A 13,683-nucleotide genomic window follows, 5' to 3' on the forward strand; every position below is an offset into this window, starting at 1 on the left:
TGACCTCAGGTCTCGATTCAGTGGGACCGGTTCCCCATTGGATCCCCCAGTTTCCCTCCTCCCCACTTCTCTAGGAGCAGCCCCATCTCCGAGACCAGGAGTCAACTAGGATAGGCCAGGAACGTTGGATCCTGGGGCCATGAGGAAACAAGGCAGCGGGGACCATAAAAATCAGGCAATGTCTCGCTGGAGCCCTCCAGCCCCACCACTGCTGTCCCCAACTTCAAAACTCTCCTAAAATCACATCTCCTCCAAAAGGCCTTCCCAAACTAATTCCTCACGTCTCCTATGCGGCCCCCACACTGCGTCGACTCTTTTTTTTAATGGTATTTGTAAACTGCTTACTATGTGCTAGGCAGTATACCAAACACGGGGATAGATAAGAGCTAATCAGGCTCACAGCCTTAATCCCCATTTTTCAGGTGAGGTAACTGAGACTCAGAGAAGTGAAGTGACTTGCCTAAGGTCAAACAGCAGACACAAGCCAGAACCAGTATTAGAAACCAGGTCTTTCTGACTCCCAGGCCTGTGTTCTAACCCTTAAGTTGTGCTGCTTCTCTTCTCCCCCCAAGAACCCTCCAAAGATCTGGAGCTGATGGGGTCCTGATGAGCCACCTTCCAGTTGAAGACTTATTGAAGGCACATCTTCTCCAAGAGACTTTCCTTGACTAAGCCTTCCTTTCCTCTTCTCCCTGCCCCTTCTGCTTCACCTGACTTCCTCCCTTTATTCATTCCCACTCTCAGCCCTACAGCACTTACGTACGTATCTGTGATTTATTCATTTATATTAATGTCTAGCTTCCCCTCTAGACTGTAAGCTCATTGTGGACAGGGAATGTATCTGTTTATTGTTCTATTGCACTTTCCCAAGCACTTAGTACCGTGTTCTGCAAACAGTAAGCGCTCAGTACAGTTGACCGATTGACTGACAAGACACAGGTGTGTTGATGTTCATTAGCTTGGCAAGTTTATTGAAGAAAGACATACAACGCACGCACGCACCCATACGCTCATAATCAGGTAGTCAGATAGGTCTGCCACAAAGTCTCCAGCTCCCCCCACAACGCTCCCATTCCAACATCTGCCTTCTTGATCTCAGGGGATCGCTGGAGGCCTGGGGTATATCCCGGATCATGTGCCAGCCCTGGCTCAATCCTAACCCCCACAAAAACAACACAAAACCCTAGCAAGCAGTGCAATTGATGGCATCCAGATGCCCAGTGCAAACAGCTATCAATGGGGAAAATGGTAGCCAGAGGAGGAGGAGGTGGGACATCAGGCAGAAGGGAAGAAAGAGGAGGGGAGGGGATGGGGGGAATGAGGAGAGGGAAGGGGGAGAAGGAAAGGAGGGGATGAGAAGAGAAAAGAAGCGAGATTTGGAGACTTTCCCATCCTTATGGTCCCACCATGCGGCTCTGGGCCTCGTTCTCTCCATCTGGTTCCCGGGACTTCTCCATAACTAGCACTGGGCCCGACGCGAGGAGCAGGAGACGGAGACGAACCGGCCACTGGAGCTCCGGCCACTCCCGCTGCTGAAGCCCCCGGAGGGCACAGGGCACGGTGGGCAGGTATCGACAGAGACCCCGCAGGCCCCTCGGCTGGCACCCACGGACACCCGGGACCGGCCCAGGCTGAGCCCGCAACCGCTGCCGCTACTCCGGGCGCTGGCGACCCGGCTCCCGCTGCTGCTGGAGAAGCAGGCACCGCTGCGGGTGTAGGAGGAGGTGGTGGTGGTGAAGGGAGACTCCGTCCCGCACACGACCCCACCGCGGGAGCTGCTCACAGCTGGAGAGGGAACAAGGCCCAGGTGGGTCAGACAGTGGACTCACGGGTAGAGAACAGAAGCCCCCACTGCCCACGGGCTCCCCTTGATCCCATGTCCACCCCCTGCCTGGAAGAGCCTGCAGGCCACTCTCCTCACCCCCATCAGACCCCAATCTCGATCTCCCCAATAAACACCCTCAACTCGGTAATACAACAGAATGGAGAAATAAGAGATTCTTACATATGTTCACTGGACCGACGCCCTCACACAGCCTGGAGAGATGGAAAAGGACAGATTGGGTTAGATTAGGAAGCCAAAAGCATTAACATTAATATGGATTTCCTCCAGACCAGAATGCCCTCTCTTGGAGGTCAACCGGTCCATCCCTCTGTCTCTAAGCCACCTCAGGCAGCCAGGCAGCTAGCACAGGTCCAATCATTCTGGAGCCTTCCATCCTTCTGGGTGCCTAAGAAGCAGCGTGGCCTAGTGGATAGAGCCTGGGAGACAGAAGGATGTGGGTTCTAATCCCAACTCCACTTTGCTGTGTGAGTCACTTCACTTCTGAAGGCCTCAGTTCCCTTATCCGAAAATGGGGATTAAGACGATGAGCCCAATGTGGGACTGGGTCTGTGTCCAACCTGACTGGCTTGTATCTACTACAATGCTTAGTACAGTGCCTGGCACACAGTAAACATTTAGCATTGAAAAACCCACTCTTGCTGAAATAGGAAAATGGACTCACCTGCTCTCCTCTCCTTCCAGCAGCCTTCTGTAGGTGGCAATCTCGATGTCCAGGGCCAGTTTGACGTTCATCAACTCCTGGTACTCCCGCACCTGGCGGGCCATGTCCTGCTTGGCCTGCTGAAGCGCGGCCTCCAGGTCCATCAGCTTGGCCCGGGCGTCGTTGAGGGCCGCCTCGCCCTGCTGCTCGGCTTCCGCCACCGCCGCCTCCAGCTTGCAGCGCTGCAGCAGGGAGAGAGGGCGTTGGTTCGCAAAATTCGCTGATTTTTCCTCCTTCCAATTCCTCAGTGCTGAATGATTTCCCTCCTCTCACAGTTTAGAAAAGAGCCAAGAGGGGAGGCTGCTGGGAGGCATTCCCAGGGGCTTCTGGGAGTTGATGACTTGTTGTTGAGGCAGGATTTCACTGCCAGGAATACTGAGCAATCCCACTGGGCACTGTGGTAGTCCAACCCTGCTCCTCAGCCTCTGTCTAAGAAGCTTTCACAGACTCAAAGACCCCCTCTCTACAGGAAAAAGAAAACGGAAGTGTTATACTGCGAAAGGGGAATTGAGGCCTGAGCGATCCAGTTAGGACAACTCCTTGGCTTGGGTTCCACAGATAATCCCCTGTCCTTCATATCTTTGGTGCTGTGTTGATGAGTTCCAAGCCAGCATCAGAGTTCCAGTGAGAACCAGAAGACCTGGGTTCTAATCCCAGTTCTTCTACTCTCCAGCTGTAGGTCCTTGGGCTAGTCGCCTAACCACTCTGAGCTTCAGCTTCCTACTCTGTAAAAAGGAAAGAAGATCCCTGCTGTCCCTCCTTCTTAGACTGTGAACTCGATGTGGAACAGGAGCTGTGTCAGATCTGAGTCTCTTGTATCTCCCCCAACGCTTAGGGCAGTGATTGGGTTCTAGGAAGTGATTAGAAAACACCAGTTATTATCATTTGCTCCAGCAGTTAGAAGAGGCTGGAAACATCAATAAATTTGTGGGAAATTTGGGTTCAATTAATAGGACCAATTATCTGGATAACTCGAACAAAATAGTATCTTTTGACCCTGGAGATTGGAACACCTCAAGCTTTGGAACCAACTTTCCCCAAAGCCCTCCAGACCACTGAGGTGGGAGAATGCCTGTGGCTAGAATAAGCCAGGGAACTAGATAATTATCCGAATGGTCCCTGATTCTCACCCTCTCCTTCAAGAGAGCCTTGTTCCCTACCCCAGTGGGTGGGTGTATTTCTTCAACAAGCTGGACATGAATCATGGTTCTGTTGACTCAGAACAGTGGAGCGTGATTATCCTGGATCCTTGGTCCCTTTCCTAGCCCCACCCTGGAGGAGCAGAGTTTTATTGGCTCCTAAAACATGCAGCATCGTGACGTGTTTCCCTCGGAGGTGTTGAGTCTTCTCATCGTCTTTTAAGCCCCTTAAAGGCCCCTAACTACCAACCCTACGTCCTGCTTTTCCAAACAACCTGCTTACTACCCATCACCATGCCATTTCCTCTACCTGGAATGCCCTCTTGCTCCCCTTCACCACCTCAGGCCCCTCCCTTCTTTCTAAATGCTGCTTAAAAAAAATCCACTGTCTTCAGGAATCTGGCTCCGGTTGTCCTCGTAACCCTATGGCTCTCATTGCGGTTCTCTGAAAATGAGGGTCAATTTTTCTGTTTCTGGTGCTTTTTGCCCCTTTGAACGTGGGTCTTTCCCATTAGGGAGGCAGCTCCTCGAAGGCAGGACCCGTGTCTCCTCTGGCCAGTTTTTCCCCTGTACCCTGTGTGTGTGTGTGTGTGTCCCCTATGTGTCCCATCAGATTGGCAGCCCCTTGAAGGTAGGGACTGTGTCTTCTCCTCTCTCTGCCCCTCTCCCAGCACTCAGCACAGGTGTGTGTATGTGTGTGTGTGTGCACACTTGCATGTGTCTGTGTGTCCTGTCTCCCCCATAAGGTTGACAGGTCTTTGAGGGCAGAATTGTGTTCCTTCCTCTTTCTGACAATCCCCTGTGACCAGCTCTGGAGAGGCTGGAGACAGAGACATCCACTTACAGGCCAGTGCACCCCACCTAGTTGTCCTCTCCCCTACCCGTCCCCCTGCATGTCCCCACCCCCATCTCAGCCTCACCCCCCTGCCATACCTGGGCCTTGGCGTGCTCCACCTCGGCCCTCAGCCTCTGGATCTGTCGGTTCAACTCGTTGATGTTGTTGCGGCTATTACGCAAGCTGTCGTTATGCTGTCCGGCCGCGATCCGCATCTCCTCATACTGCAGGGGTCAGAAGAGGTTGAGGGTCATCCAAGATTGTAGGGTGCAACCTGGAGTCAGGTCTACCCCAACCAATGGTTCACATAATCTAAGCCCTCCCTCTGAGCTGTCTGGCCGGACAAGGTCACTCCGGCTGCTGAGTTGGCCTTAGCCTTGCCCCTTCTCTCCTACTGCTCTCCCCCAGACTTAGTCCCTATACCCCTCGCCCTCCCTTCTCCTACCCCACCCAAAACCCAGAACTAGGGACTCTGAGAGACCCAGCACCAGGGAGTGTGAGAGACTTAAAGGCCCGCTGCCTGATTTCCATGATTTCTTATGGGAGATCAGGGCTCACTGTCACGGATTTACACGTTGCCCACACTATACTGTGACTTAGCCGACTCATCTCATGTGCCCAGGGACTCCTGGATCTTCCCCCCACCTTCCTCCTATCTCTTCCATAAAGGTCCCTCCCACAGGACTGGACTACCTCCCCTTAGCAGACCAGGAAAGTCTTCAGGCTGTCCAACTTAAGGGTGGAGCCTCCTGGGGTGGTGCTTTTTTTGACTGATAATGTCCTTAAAAAGGGGCAGTGCATTTCCTCCTCTTCCTCCAACCCCCCACCCTCCAGACTGTCCATCAGCCCCATGTGTCTTCACGTGTCAATCAAATCTGCTCCTCACTTTAGACTGGTACCAGGACTCGGCCTCGGCCCGACTGCGCTGGGCGATCTCCTCGTACTGGGCCTTGACCTCGGCGATGATGCCGTCCAGGTCCAGGTCGCGGCTGTTGTCCATCTTGACGATGACCGAGGTCTCAGAGATCTGGGACTGCAGCAGGCGAATCTCCTAGGGTGGGGAGGGCAGAGGACAAGAACAGGAGATCAGTCACTTGCTCAGGCCGAGCAAACAAGTCTATTTACTGAGCACCTACTGTGCGATTCCTTAAGGGATCTACTGTCCCGGAGACAGGCTGCTTCACCCCTTTGCCACCAGGACTCCCCTCAGCCCTTTCTTCTCTAGACACAGTACCCTGATGATTTTGCTTTTATTTTGCATAAATGTCTGAGTTGTGTCCATTTTTTCATCATTCTTGATATATCGATCCCCACTTTTTACTCTTAGATTATGAGGAGAAAAATCGCATCTAACTCCAATTTATGTATTCTCTCCTAGTGCTTAGTACTGTGCTCTGTACACAGTAAGTACTTAAAAATACTATTATTACTACTATCCTACTGCTCTACAAACGAAAAGGTCTCAATAGCTACTATTATTACTACTGCTTCAGAGCACTAATAGTAATAATAATGATGGTATTTGTTAAGTGCTTCCATATGCCAAACACTGTTAAGCACATGGGTAGATTTGAGATGAGATTGAGCACAATCCCTGCCCTCGCAGTCAAGGAGGGAGAGAGAAGAGGTATTAAATCCATATTTTACACATGAGGTAATGGAGGCACAGAGAGGTTAAGTGACTTCCCCAAGGTCCCTCAGCAGGTAAGTGGCAGAAATGGGATTAGAACCCAGGTCCCCTGGCTCCTAAACCACTAGGCCACACTGCTTACGGAGCCATCACGAATGTGGAAATTCTTCTCAAGGTTGTTCCCAGCCTAAGTGGTGTGTCTCCCCAGTTAGAGGGGAAGCTCTGTGAGGGCAGGGTGCTTCTCTGCTACTTCCCAAGCTCTTAAATTACAGCACAGACATGAATACCATCACTGTTGCTATTAGTGAGAGACCTTGGTTTGGGGGCCATGAATGAAAGTGGGGAGGCCAGAGTGAGGCTGAATGATGGGAAGGCTCACCTCTTCATAGAGAGTTCTCAGGAAGTGATTCTCCTGGACCAGGGTGTTCAAGTTGGCCTCCAGGTCTGCCTTGTTCAGGAAAGCCATGTCCACTTCCTAGGAGAGGGGAGAGGAGGGGGTTGTTGGTGCACAGACTCCTAGATCTGGGAAGTGGGTCTTGGGAAATCAAATGATCCAGCCCCCTGTCTCTGAGCCAAAAGCTTTGAGGGGTCTGTCCCATGGCTAAACGTCCCCGGGGGATGGAGAATAGAGGGGTCAGTTCCTGACACCTGGAAGCCCTTTGTGGGTACTAGGTGTCATCATCCACTCAGCCTTTCCCTCTTCTTACTAAACACCCCTAGTTCCTTGAACTTTCCTTCCGGAGTTGCTTTCTGTTCCTTGGTTGCTCCTTGCTGGACTCCAGCATCTCCCTTCCTTTGGGTAGGTGGATTCCAGACAGGACTCCTTGCCTCGCTGTGCTGCCTCTCTCTCTGAGCTTGGAAAGTCCCATCACTGATTCAGAGGAACCTCAGGAGGTCAATTCTTCGAGCCCCCTGCCCCCAGACAATAGCCAGGTTTTTATTCTCCACTTCAGGCTTTTCAAGTCCCCAGTTCCCTGGACAGCCCCTGGAGTCCAGACAGTTCAGTGGCAGGGTGTGGGTGAGGGATATCCGGAGCTGGCAGTAGTCTGGGCAGCAGCTGTCAATCAGGCAGCCTACTGAACCAATCACGATGCACACACTGGGACATGATAATACAACAGAGAAACCCTAACTGCATGGCCCCAACCTTATGGTTTTCACTCCTTCCAGGCTGCAGCACAGCCAAAAAAAAAACTCTCTTCACCTTCCCCTGCTCACAGTGTTAACTGGCTAGTGAAACAGGGAGCATTGGGTGTGGTAGGGAATTTAATCCCCCGTTTTAGGGCCCAGGGATTTCTGTCATTACCTTCTTCAGCGCCACAAATTCATTCTCTGCCGCAGCCCGGAACCCGACCTCTTCCTCGTATCTGTGGGAGAAGAGGGGTAGTTGAGGAAGGAGAGGATAGAGAGTAAGAGATAAAGAGGCAGAGAAACCAAGATAGAAGACAGAGAGACAGAAACAAAGATAAAGGGAGAAAGAAACAGAGACATATGGAGAAGCAGTGACATAATCAGAAAGAGGCAGTCGGAGAGATAGAGAAGGGCAGGGAGAGACAGAGATAGAAAGACCGAATCAGAGAGACAGAGATAGAAAGAGACAAAGACAGAAAGGGAGAAAGGGACAGATAGAGAGAGAGAGAGACAAAAAATCAGAGAGGCAGAAAGAGACAGAAACACAGTGAAAGAGACAGAAAAAAAAGACACAGAGGGAGAGAGAGGCAGAGAAAAATGGAGAAACAGAATGACAGATAAAAATAAGAGAGAGATACAGAGATGCAGAGATGGAGAGACAGAGAGATACACAGAGAAACCTTAAGGAGGATCCTGAAGGTTGTACTGAGCCTCGAGGACAGCCAACTGTATCCTCACAAATTAACCAGACCATCAGGTAGGGAGACCGGGCCCAAGGGATGCTTCTCGTTCCCGGGATGCGGTGGATAAGAGTCCCAGTGGCCCGGGATGGGGGCGACTAGGCGAAATAGCAGAAGGACACGAGCTGAGGTCCCGAGGGCTGTTCCAGACTCGGTTTTGCCCTCGTCCACAGGAAATGCAACACGTGGAGCCCTTTCTCTACCACCATTCCTTCCGACCGCGACCCCCATGGAGCAGAGGCGTTCAACACGTTCCCCCTGGGAGTGGGGGGGACGCTCCAGCTCCCTCCACTGGACCCCAGGTCCCGTCTCCCAGGCCCCCCCCGGCCTCCCGAACCCAGGCTCCCGGGACCCCCAAACCCTCTCACTTGTTCTTGAATCCCTCCAGGACACCCTGAATCTGGCTGTACTCGGACTCCAGCCGGGCACGGTCGCTCGCGGCGCTGTCCAGCCGCTGCTGCAGGGTGCGGATATAGGTTTCGAAGAGAGGCTCAAGGTTACTTCTGGAGCTCTTCTGCTGCTGCATGAAGCGCCATTTGGTCTCCAGCAGCTTGTTCTGCTGCTCCAGGAAACGCACCTGGTGGAAGTAACGATATTTATTAAGCGCTTAATGCGCACAGGTAGCGCTGGGGAAAAATACACGGACACGGACATTAGACACGAACCCTGTCCCTCGAGGGGCTCATGATCTATGAATAAACGTGGGAGAGTAACTCCTTTTCTCCCTGATCTTCAGCATCTGGCCCATAATATAAAATTTCCTAGTTTTTTTCCAGGCTTTCATTCCGGACTGTCATCAATCTATTTCCTGTTAGACCGTCTGTTCCCTATAAAAATGGGTGACTTTTTTAAAAAAGAAAAAAGATTGCTTCTAAAGAAACCATCCAAGCGTTTATACAATATCGTCTCTGAGAACCTCCCGGCATATAGGCCCCAGTTTACTAGCCCTGGTTAGACTCTCACCCCCGCTCTCCCCTTTCCAAGTGGAGAGGCAGAAAATACAGCTAAGCATCGTTATAGCAAACTCCTATATAGCCTAAACCCACCATTTTTAAAATGGTTTTGGAATGGAATTTGAGGACCTGGGTTCTAATTCCTATCTCTATCTCTGTCTCACTTTGTCTTTTTCATTTTACTCTGTCTCTTTATCTTTGTCTCTATATCTGTGTCTACCTGCCTCTTTCTCTTTGCCTTTCTTTTTCCCTCTGTCTCTATTTTTGTCTAAATTGCCGTGTCTTCCTCTTTTTCTCTGTCTTTCTCTTTCTTTTTTCTCTATCTCTTTCTATGCCCGCCTTTCTGTCTCTGCCTCCGTTTTGGTCTACCATTTCTCTGTCTATCGCTATCTTTGCTTCCCTCTCTCCCTAGCTCTGTTAGTTTCTTTTTCTTTATCTCTTTAGCGCTATCTTTGCTTCTTTTTCTCTTTCTCTTTCTTTCTCTCCTCCCGCTGCTTCCCCCCCCCCCCCCCCCACCAAGTATTCCACAAGATCAAGGGAGGGGGAGGAGAAGCCAGGTGTCTTAATCCCGGCTCTGCCACTTGTCTGCTGAGTGACGTTGAGCAAATTTGACTTTTCTATGCTTAGTTACCTCGTCTATAAAATGGGGATTAAGGCTGTAAGCCCCATGTGGGAAAGGGATTGTGTCCAACCTAATTACCTCGTATCTACTCCAGAGCTTAGAACAGTGCCTGGCGCATAGTAAGCGTTTAACAAATACCACAGCTATTATTATTGTGCTGCAGTGCACTCCGAACCCTGAGATTTTGCTGCTGGAGACCTTCCCTCTCCTCCTCCCAGCTTCTCCGATGACATCCTAGCTACCCGATCACGGCTGATCTCAAAACCCACCATCCTCTGGGAGCGGTCCTCTTAAAAATTTAACAGGTGAAGAAGCCCTGCTCTAACTACCGACGAAAACTGCCTCCTTTGTCATAACAAAGGAGCTGCGATGGAGAAACCAGAATAGCTCAGTAACGGAAACTGCTGAGTTGAGAGCTCTTGGAAAAATCCGATCCCCTCCCGCCTCCCGCCGAGAGGAGAAAGCATTTTCAACTCATTTCGATCCACAGAGCGGCAATAATAATAATAATAATAACGATGGTATTTGTAACGCGCTTACTATGTGACAAGCACTGTTCTAAGCGCTGGGGAAGGTAATCAGGTTGTCACACGAGGGGCTCAGTCTTCATCCCCATTTTCCAGATGAGGGAACTGAGGCTCAGAAAAGTTAAGTGGCTTGCCCACGGTCACACAACAGACAACAGGCGGAGCCGGGATTAGAACCCACATCCTCTGACTCCCAAGCCCGTGCTTTTTCCACTAAGCCACGCTGAAAGCCCTCGGAACGAAACGTCCGAGATGGAGCAGACGCCAAGCGGGTCCCTGAGTCTCCAGGCAAACCTCTCAGCGTCCAAACCCGAAAGCGTCATCCTCCGCACCAGCCCCCAGCCCCACCTTATCGATGAAGGTGGCGAACTTGGTGTTGAGACCCTTGATCTGCTCCTTCTCCTCGTGCTTCACGCGCTGGGCGTTGGGGTCGATCTCCAGGTTGAGCGGGGTCAGCAGGCTCTCGTTGACCGTTACCGCGGTGATGCAGGGCGGGCTGGGCCCGCACACGCCTCCCGAGCGGTAGCCGAAGCCCCCGGCCCTACCGAGCCGGTAGCTCCCTCCGTAGCCTCCCCCGAAGCCGAACCCGCAACGCCCCGGGAAGGAGCTGGCCACGGCCATGCGGGGCGAGCAGGACCCGAAGGAAACGGCGCTGCGGCTGCCGAAGCCCGCAAACGCCCGCCGGCCAGAGCCGACCCCGCTCCGGCAGGAGACGGTGCTGATGCGTTGACAGCTGGAGGCCTGAGGAGCCAAGGCCGAGCAGGAGCTGAAGCCCGAAGTGCAGCGGCGGCTGGAGATCAGGGAACGACAGGACATGATGTCTCTCGGAGGGAGCAGAACAGGAGTCGGAAAACGGAGCGGGTACAGGTTAACCGGCGGCTGAGAGGCCTCTGGAACTCAGGAGCGCTCTCCCTCTTTTATGGACGGGGAAGGCCTGAGGTTTGGCCCCATAAAAGCGGGGGGGAAAACTATTCATTGGCATTTATGAGCTTGGGGTGGTAAGCTGAAACCCTCCATGTCTTTAGCACCCTGAGTTAATCTGGGACACGCCTGTTCCCGCAAACCTAATGTCCCATAAATCCACATGCATTAGGGCCCCAGTCCTCCCCCCAAATGGCCATTAGAATGGCATCAACTTTATGTTCCCGTAAAACACAAACAGGCCGTTCGCCACTGGAAGGTTAGGAGGCTAACAGGAGGGAGACGAGATCGTGCCGCTGCTGTTGCACCCCCGGCCCTCATTATGTGGTTCACCCCCACTACCCCCGACCTCGTCCCCCCGTTCCCCCGTCCCCTGGAACGATGGTTTGGCCGAGGGACGATAATAATAATAGTATTTGTTAAGGCTTATTATGTGCCAAGAACTTCTCTAAACGCTGGGGGAGTTACAAGGTTTTCAGTCCCAGGTGGGGCTCACAGTCTTAATCCCCATTTTATAGATGAGGTAACTGAGACACAAAGAAGTTAAGTGACTTGACCAGAGTCGCACAGCCGACAATGACGGATCGGGGATTAGAACCCACGACCTCTGACTCTCAAGCCCGTGCTCTTTCCACTAAGCCACTCTGATGATCTGTTTGACTGCCGGCTGGCCTTGAAACACGGATAGATCCTTTCGTATGGAGTGTGGGAGACGGCTCGGACCATCCGGGCATCTCTTTTGTCCCCATGTTCGGCAGAAAGGGACAGTGAGAGTAGGTGGAGGCAGGGACAAGTCACTGGGGTCGGGATGTATAGGCTGTACGGTTCTAGATGATAGGGATAATAATAATAAGATTATTATGTGCCAAACACTGTACTAAGAGCTGGGCTACAAGATCACCAGATCCCACAGGGGGCTCAGTCTAAGAAACAGGGAAAACAGGTATTAGATCCCCATTTTCAGATGAGGGAACTGAGGCACAGATAACAAGTGAATTGACCAAGGTCATAGAGCAGATAAGTAACTCCCAGGCCTGTGATCTTTCCTCTAGGCCACGCTGCTTCCCAGATTCTGTCCATCAATTGCACTGGACTCTCCTGAGTGCTATAGTATAATGCTGTTCAATAAAGACCGTTGATTGATTTATTGATTGGTGGTCAGTCAGAATAAGGAGGAAGTTCCCAAACCAGAGAGTTTGGGCAGAGAAGCATCTCCGTTCGCCATCCCAGGGAATCCACTGCTTTTCCCCACCACATTTATATACATATGGGGTAGTTCTGAGTCACTTTGCGGCTGGTCGTCCGCAGGGGAAGGAGTGGGATGGTAGGAAGAAACAGGCGGGTTTGGGGTCTATACCCGTCAACAGGACGTTGGATTGAGGGACTGGATCTGGATAATTGACCGGTGTAGATGGAGCCTCAGTGGGGTTGGGTGGGAGGGGAAGAGGAAGCAGACAAAGAAAGACCGGAGACGGAGGGATATGGGATTCGGGGGCGAGGGTGTTGGGGTCCCACTCGGGGCTTTGCCGATTTGGGACAGGAGCGGAGTGGGAGGAGGGCAGCCAGGACCCCATGGTCGGAAACCGGATGGGGTGGGGGGAGGGAGAGAGTCTGACAGCAGTCGGCAGCTTGGTCCCTCCTTCTTTGGAATAATGTTGGTATTTGTTAAGCGCTTACTATGTGCAGAGCACTGTTCTAAGCGCTGGGGTAGACACAGGGGAATCAGGTTGTCCCACGTGGGGCTCACAGTCTTCATCCCCATTTTACAGATGAGGGAACTGAGGCACAGAGAAGTTAAGTGACTTGCCCACAGTCACACAGCTGACAAGTGGCAGAGCTGGGATTCGAACTCATGAGCCCTGACTCCAAAGCCCGTGCTCTTTCCACTGCGCCACGCTGCTTCTTTGGAAGGAAGACAACAGGTGGGAAGGGGCAACAGAGGGGAGCGAGGGCAGGGGGATCATAGGGAGGGGGCGAGGGTTAGAGGGGAGAAGCCCCCGGAGAAGGCATCTCCCTCCGGGAAGCGTTTGTGTGGAGTCACGGAGCCGGCGCCGACACGGCTTGACTCTGGGCCACTTGTCACGGCTTGCTGGGAGAGAATGAGCCGGCAGGAACCGGATCGGGATGCCGGGGCCCATCCTGGATCTCTCGGCCTGGAAGGCCTCCGGCCAGATCATTTCAGCCCTTCTCGTCTTCCTTGGGTCTAACCCAAATCCCCCCTCCTGCAATCCTATTCCCCGCTCTGTCCTCGGGGCACTTGAGGAGACAATCTTTCTCAGACATAAATCCTGGGGTCCGCCTTGTCCTTAATCCCCTCTTCCCCAGTCTCAGCTTTTACCTCCCCTTGGGGGTCTTGTCCCCCAGCTCTGGGAAGAAGGGCAGAGGGAGCAGAGAGGAGGGAGAGCAGAGGGGACGAGGGAGAGGGACAGAGGCCCAAACCCTCTCCTCCCTGCCTTCTGTGCAACCCAAGCAGAAAAACACCCACAAGGGGAATGTGTCCAGTTATCTGTCTCATCAGCTTAAAAATCATACCCTATTATCTGTCTCGTCAGCTGAAAGTGTCACCTCCTTGAGGGCAGGGGAGGATCGGCCTAATTCTACCCTGCAGAGTGGGTCAGCATCTAGGATTCCAGGCTCCT

The 13,683-nt window shown here is 52.5% G+C and overlaps 1 protein-coding gene across 1 annotated transcript; it reads right to left on the reverse strand.

The window, feature by feature from the left end:
- Positions 1 to 944: 944 nt before the first annotated feature.
- Positions 945 to 11,313, reverse strand: LOC100090360 (keratin, type II cuticular Hb4). The gene is made up of 9 exons (XM_029073182.2): positions 10,472 to 11,313; positions 8,390 to 8,598; positions 7,457 to 7,517; positions 6,530 to 6,625; positions 5,407 to 5,571; positions 4,619 to 4,744; positions 2,508 to 2,728; positions 2,006 to 2,037; positions 945 to 1,785 (listed from the first exon to the last, which is right to left on the reverse strand). Exons 1-9 carry the CDS (start codon positions 10,937 to 10,939, stop codon positions 1,460 to 1,462), a joined length of 1,704 nt encoding a protein of 567 aa, XP_028929015.1. The 5' UTR covers positions 10,940 to 11,313; the 3' UTR covers positions 945 to 1,459.
- Positions 11,314 to 13,683: the final 2,370 nt, after the last annotated feature.

The sequence above is a fragment of the Ornithorhynchus anatinus genome, chromosome 10 (genome assembly GCF_004115215.2).
Source record: "Ornithorhynchus anatinus isolate Pmale09 chromosome 10, mOrnAna1.pri.v4, whole genome shotgun sequence".
Classification (NCBI taxonomy): domain Eukaryota; kingdom Metazoa; phylum Chordata; class Mammalia; order Monotremata; family Ornithorhynchidae; genus Ornithorhynchus; species Ornithorhynchus anatinus.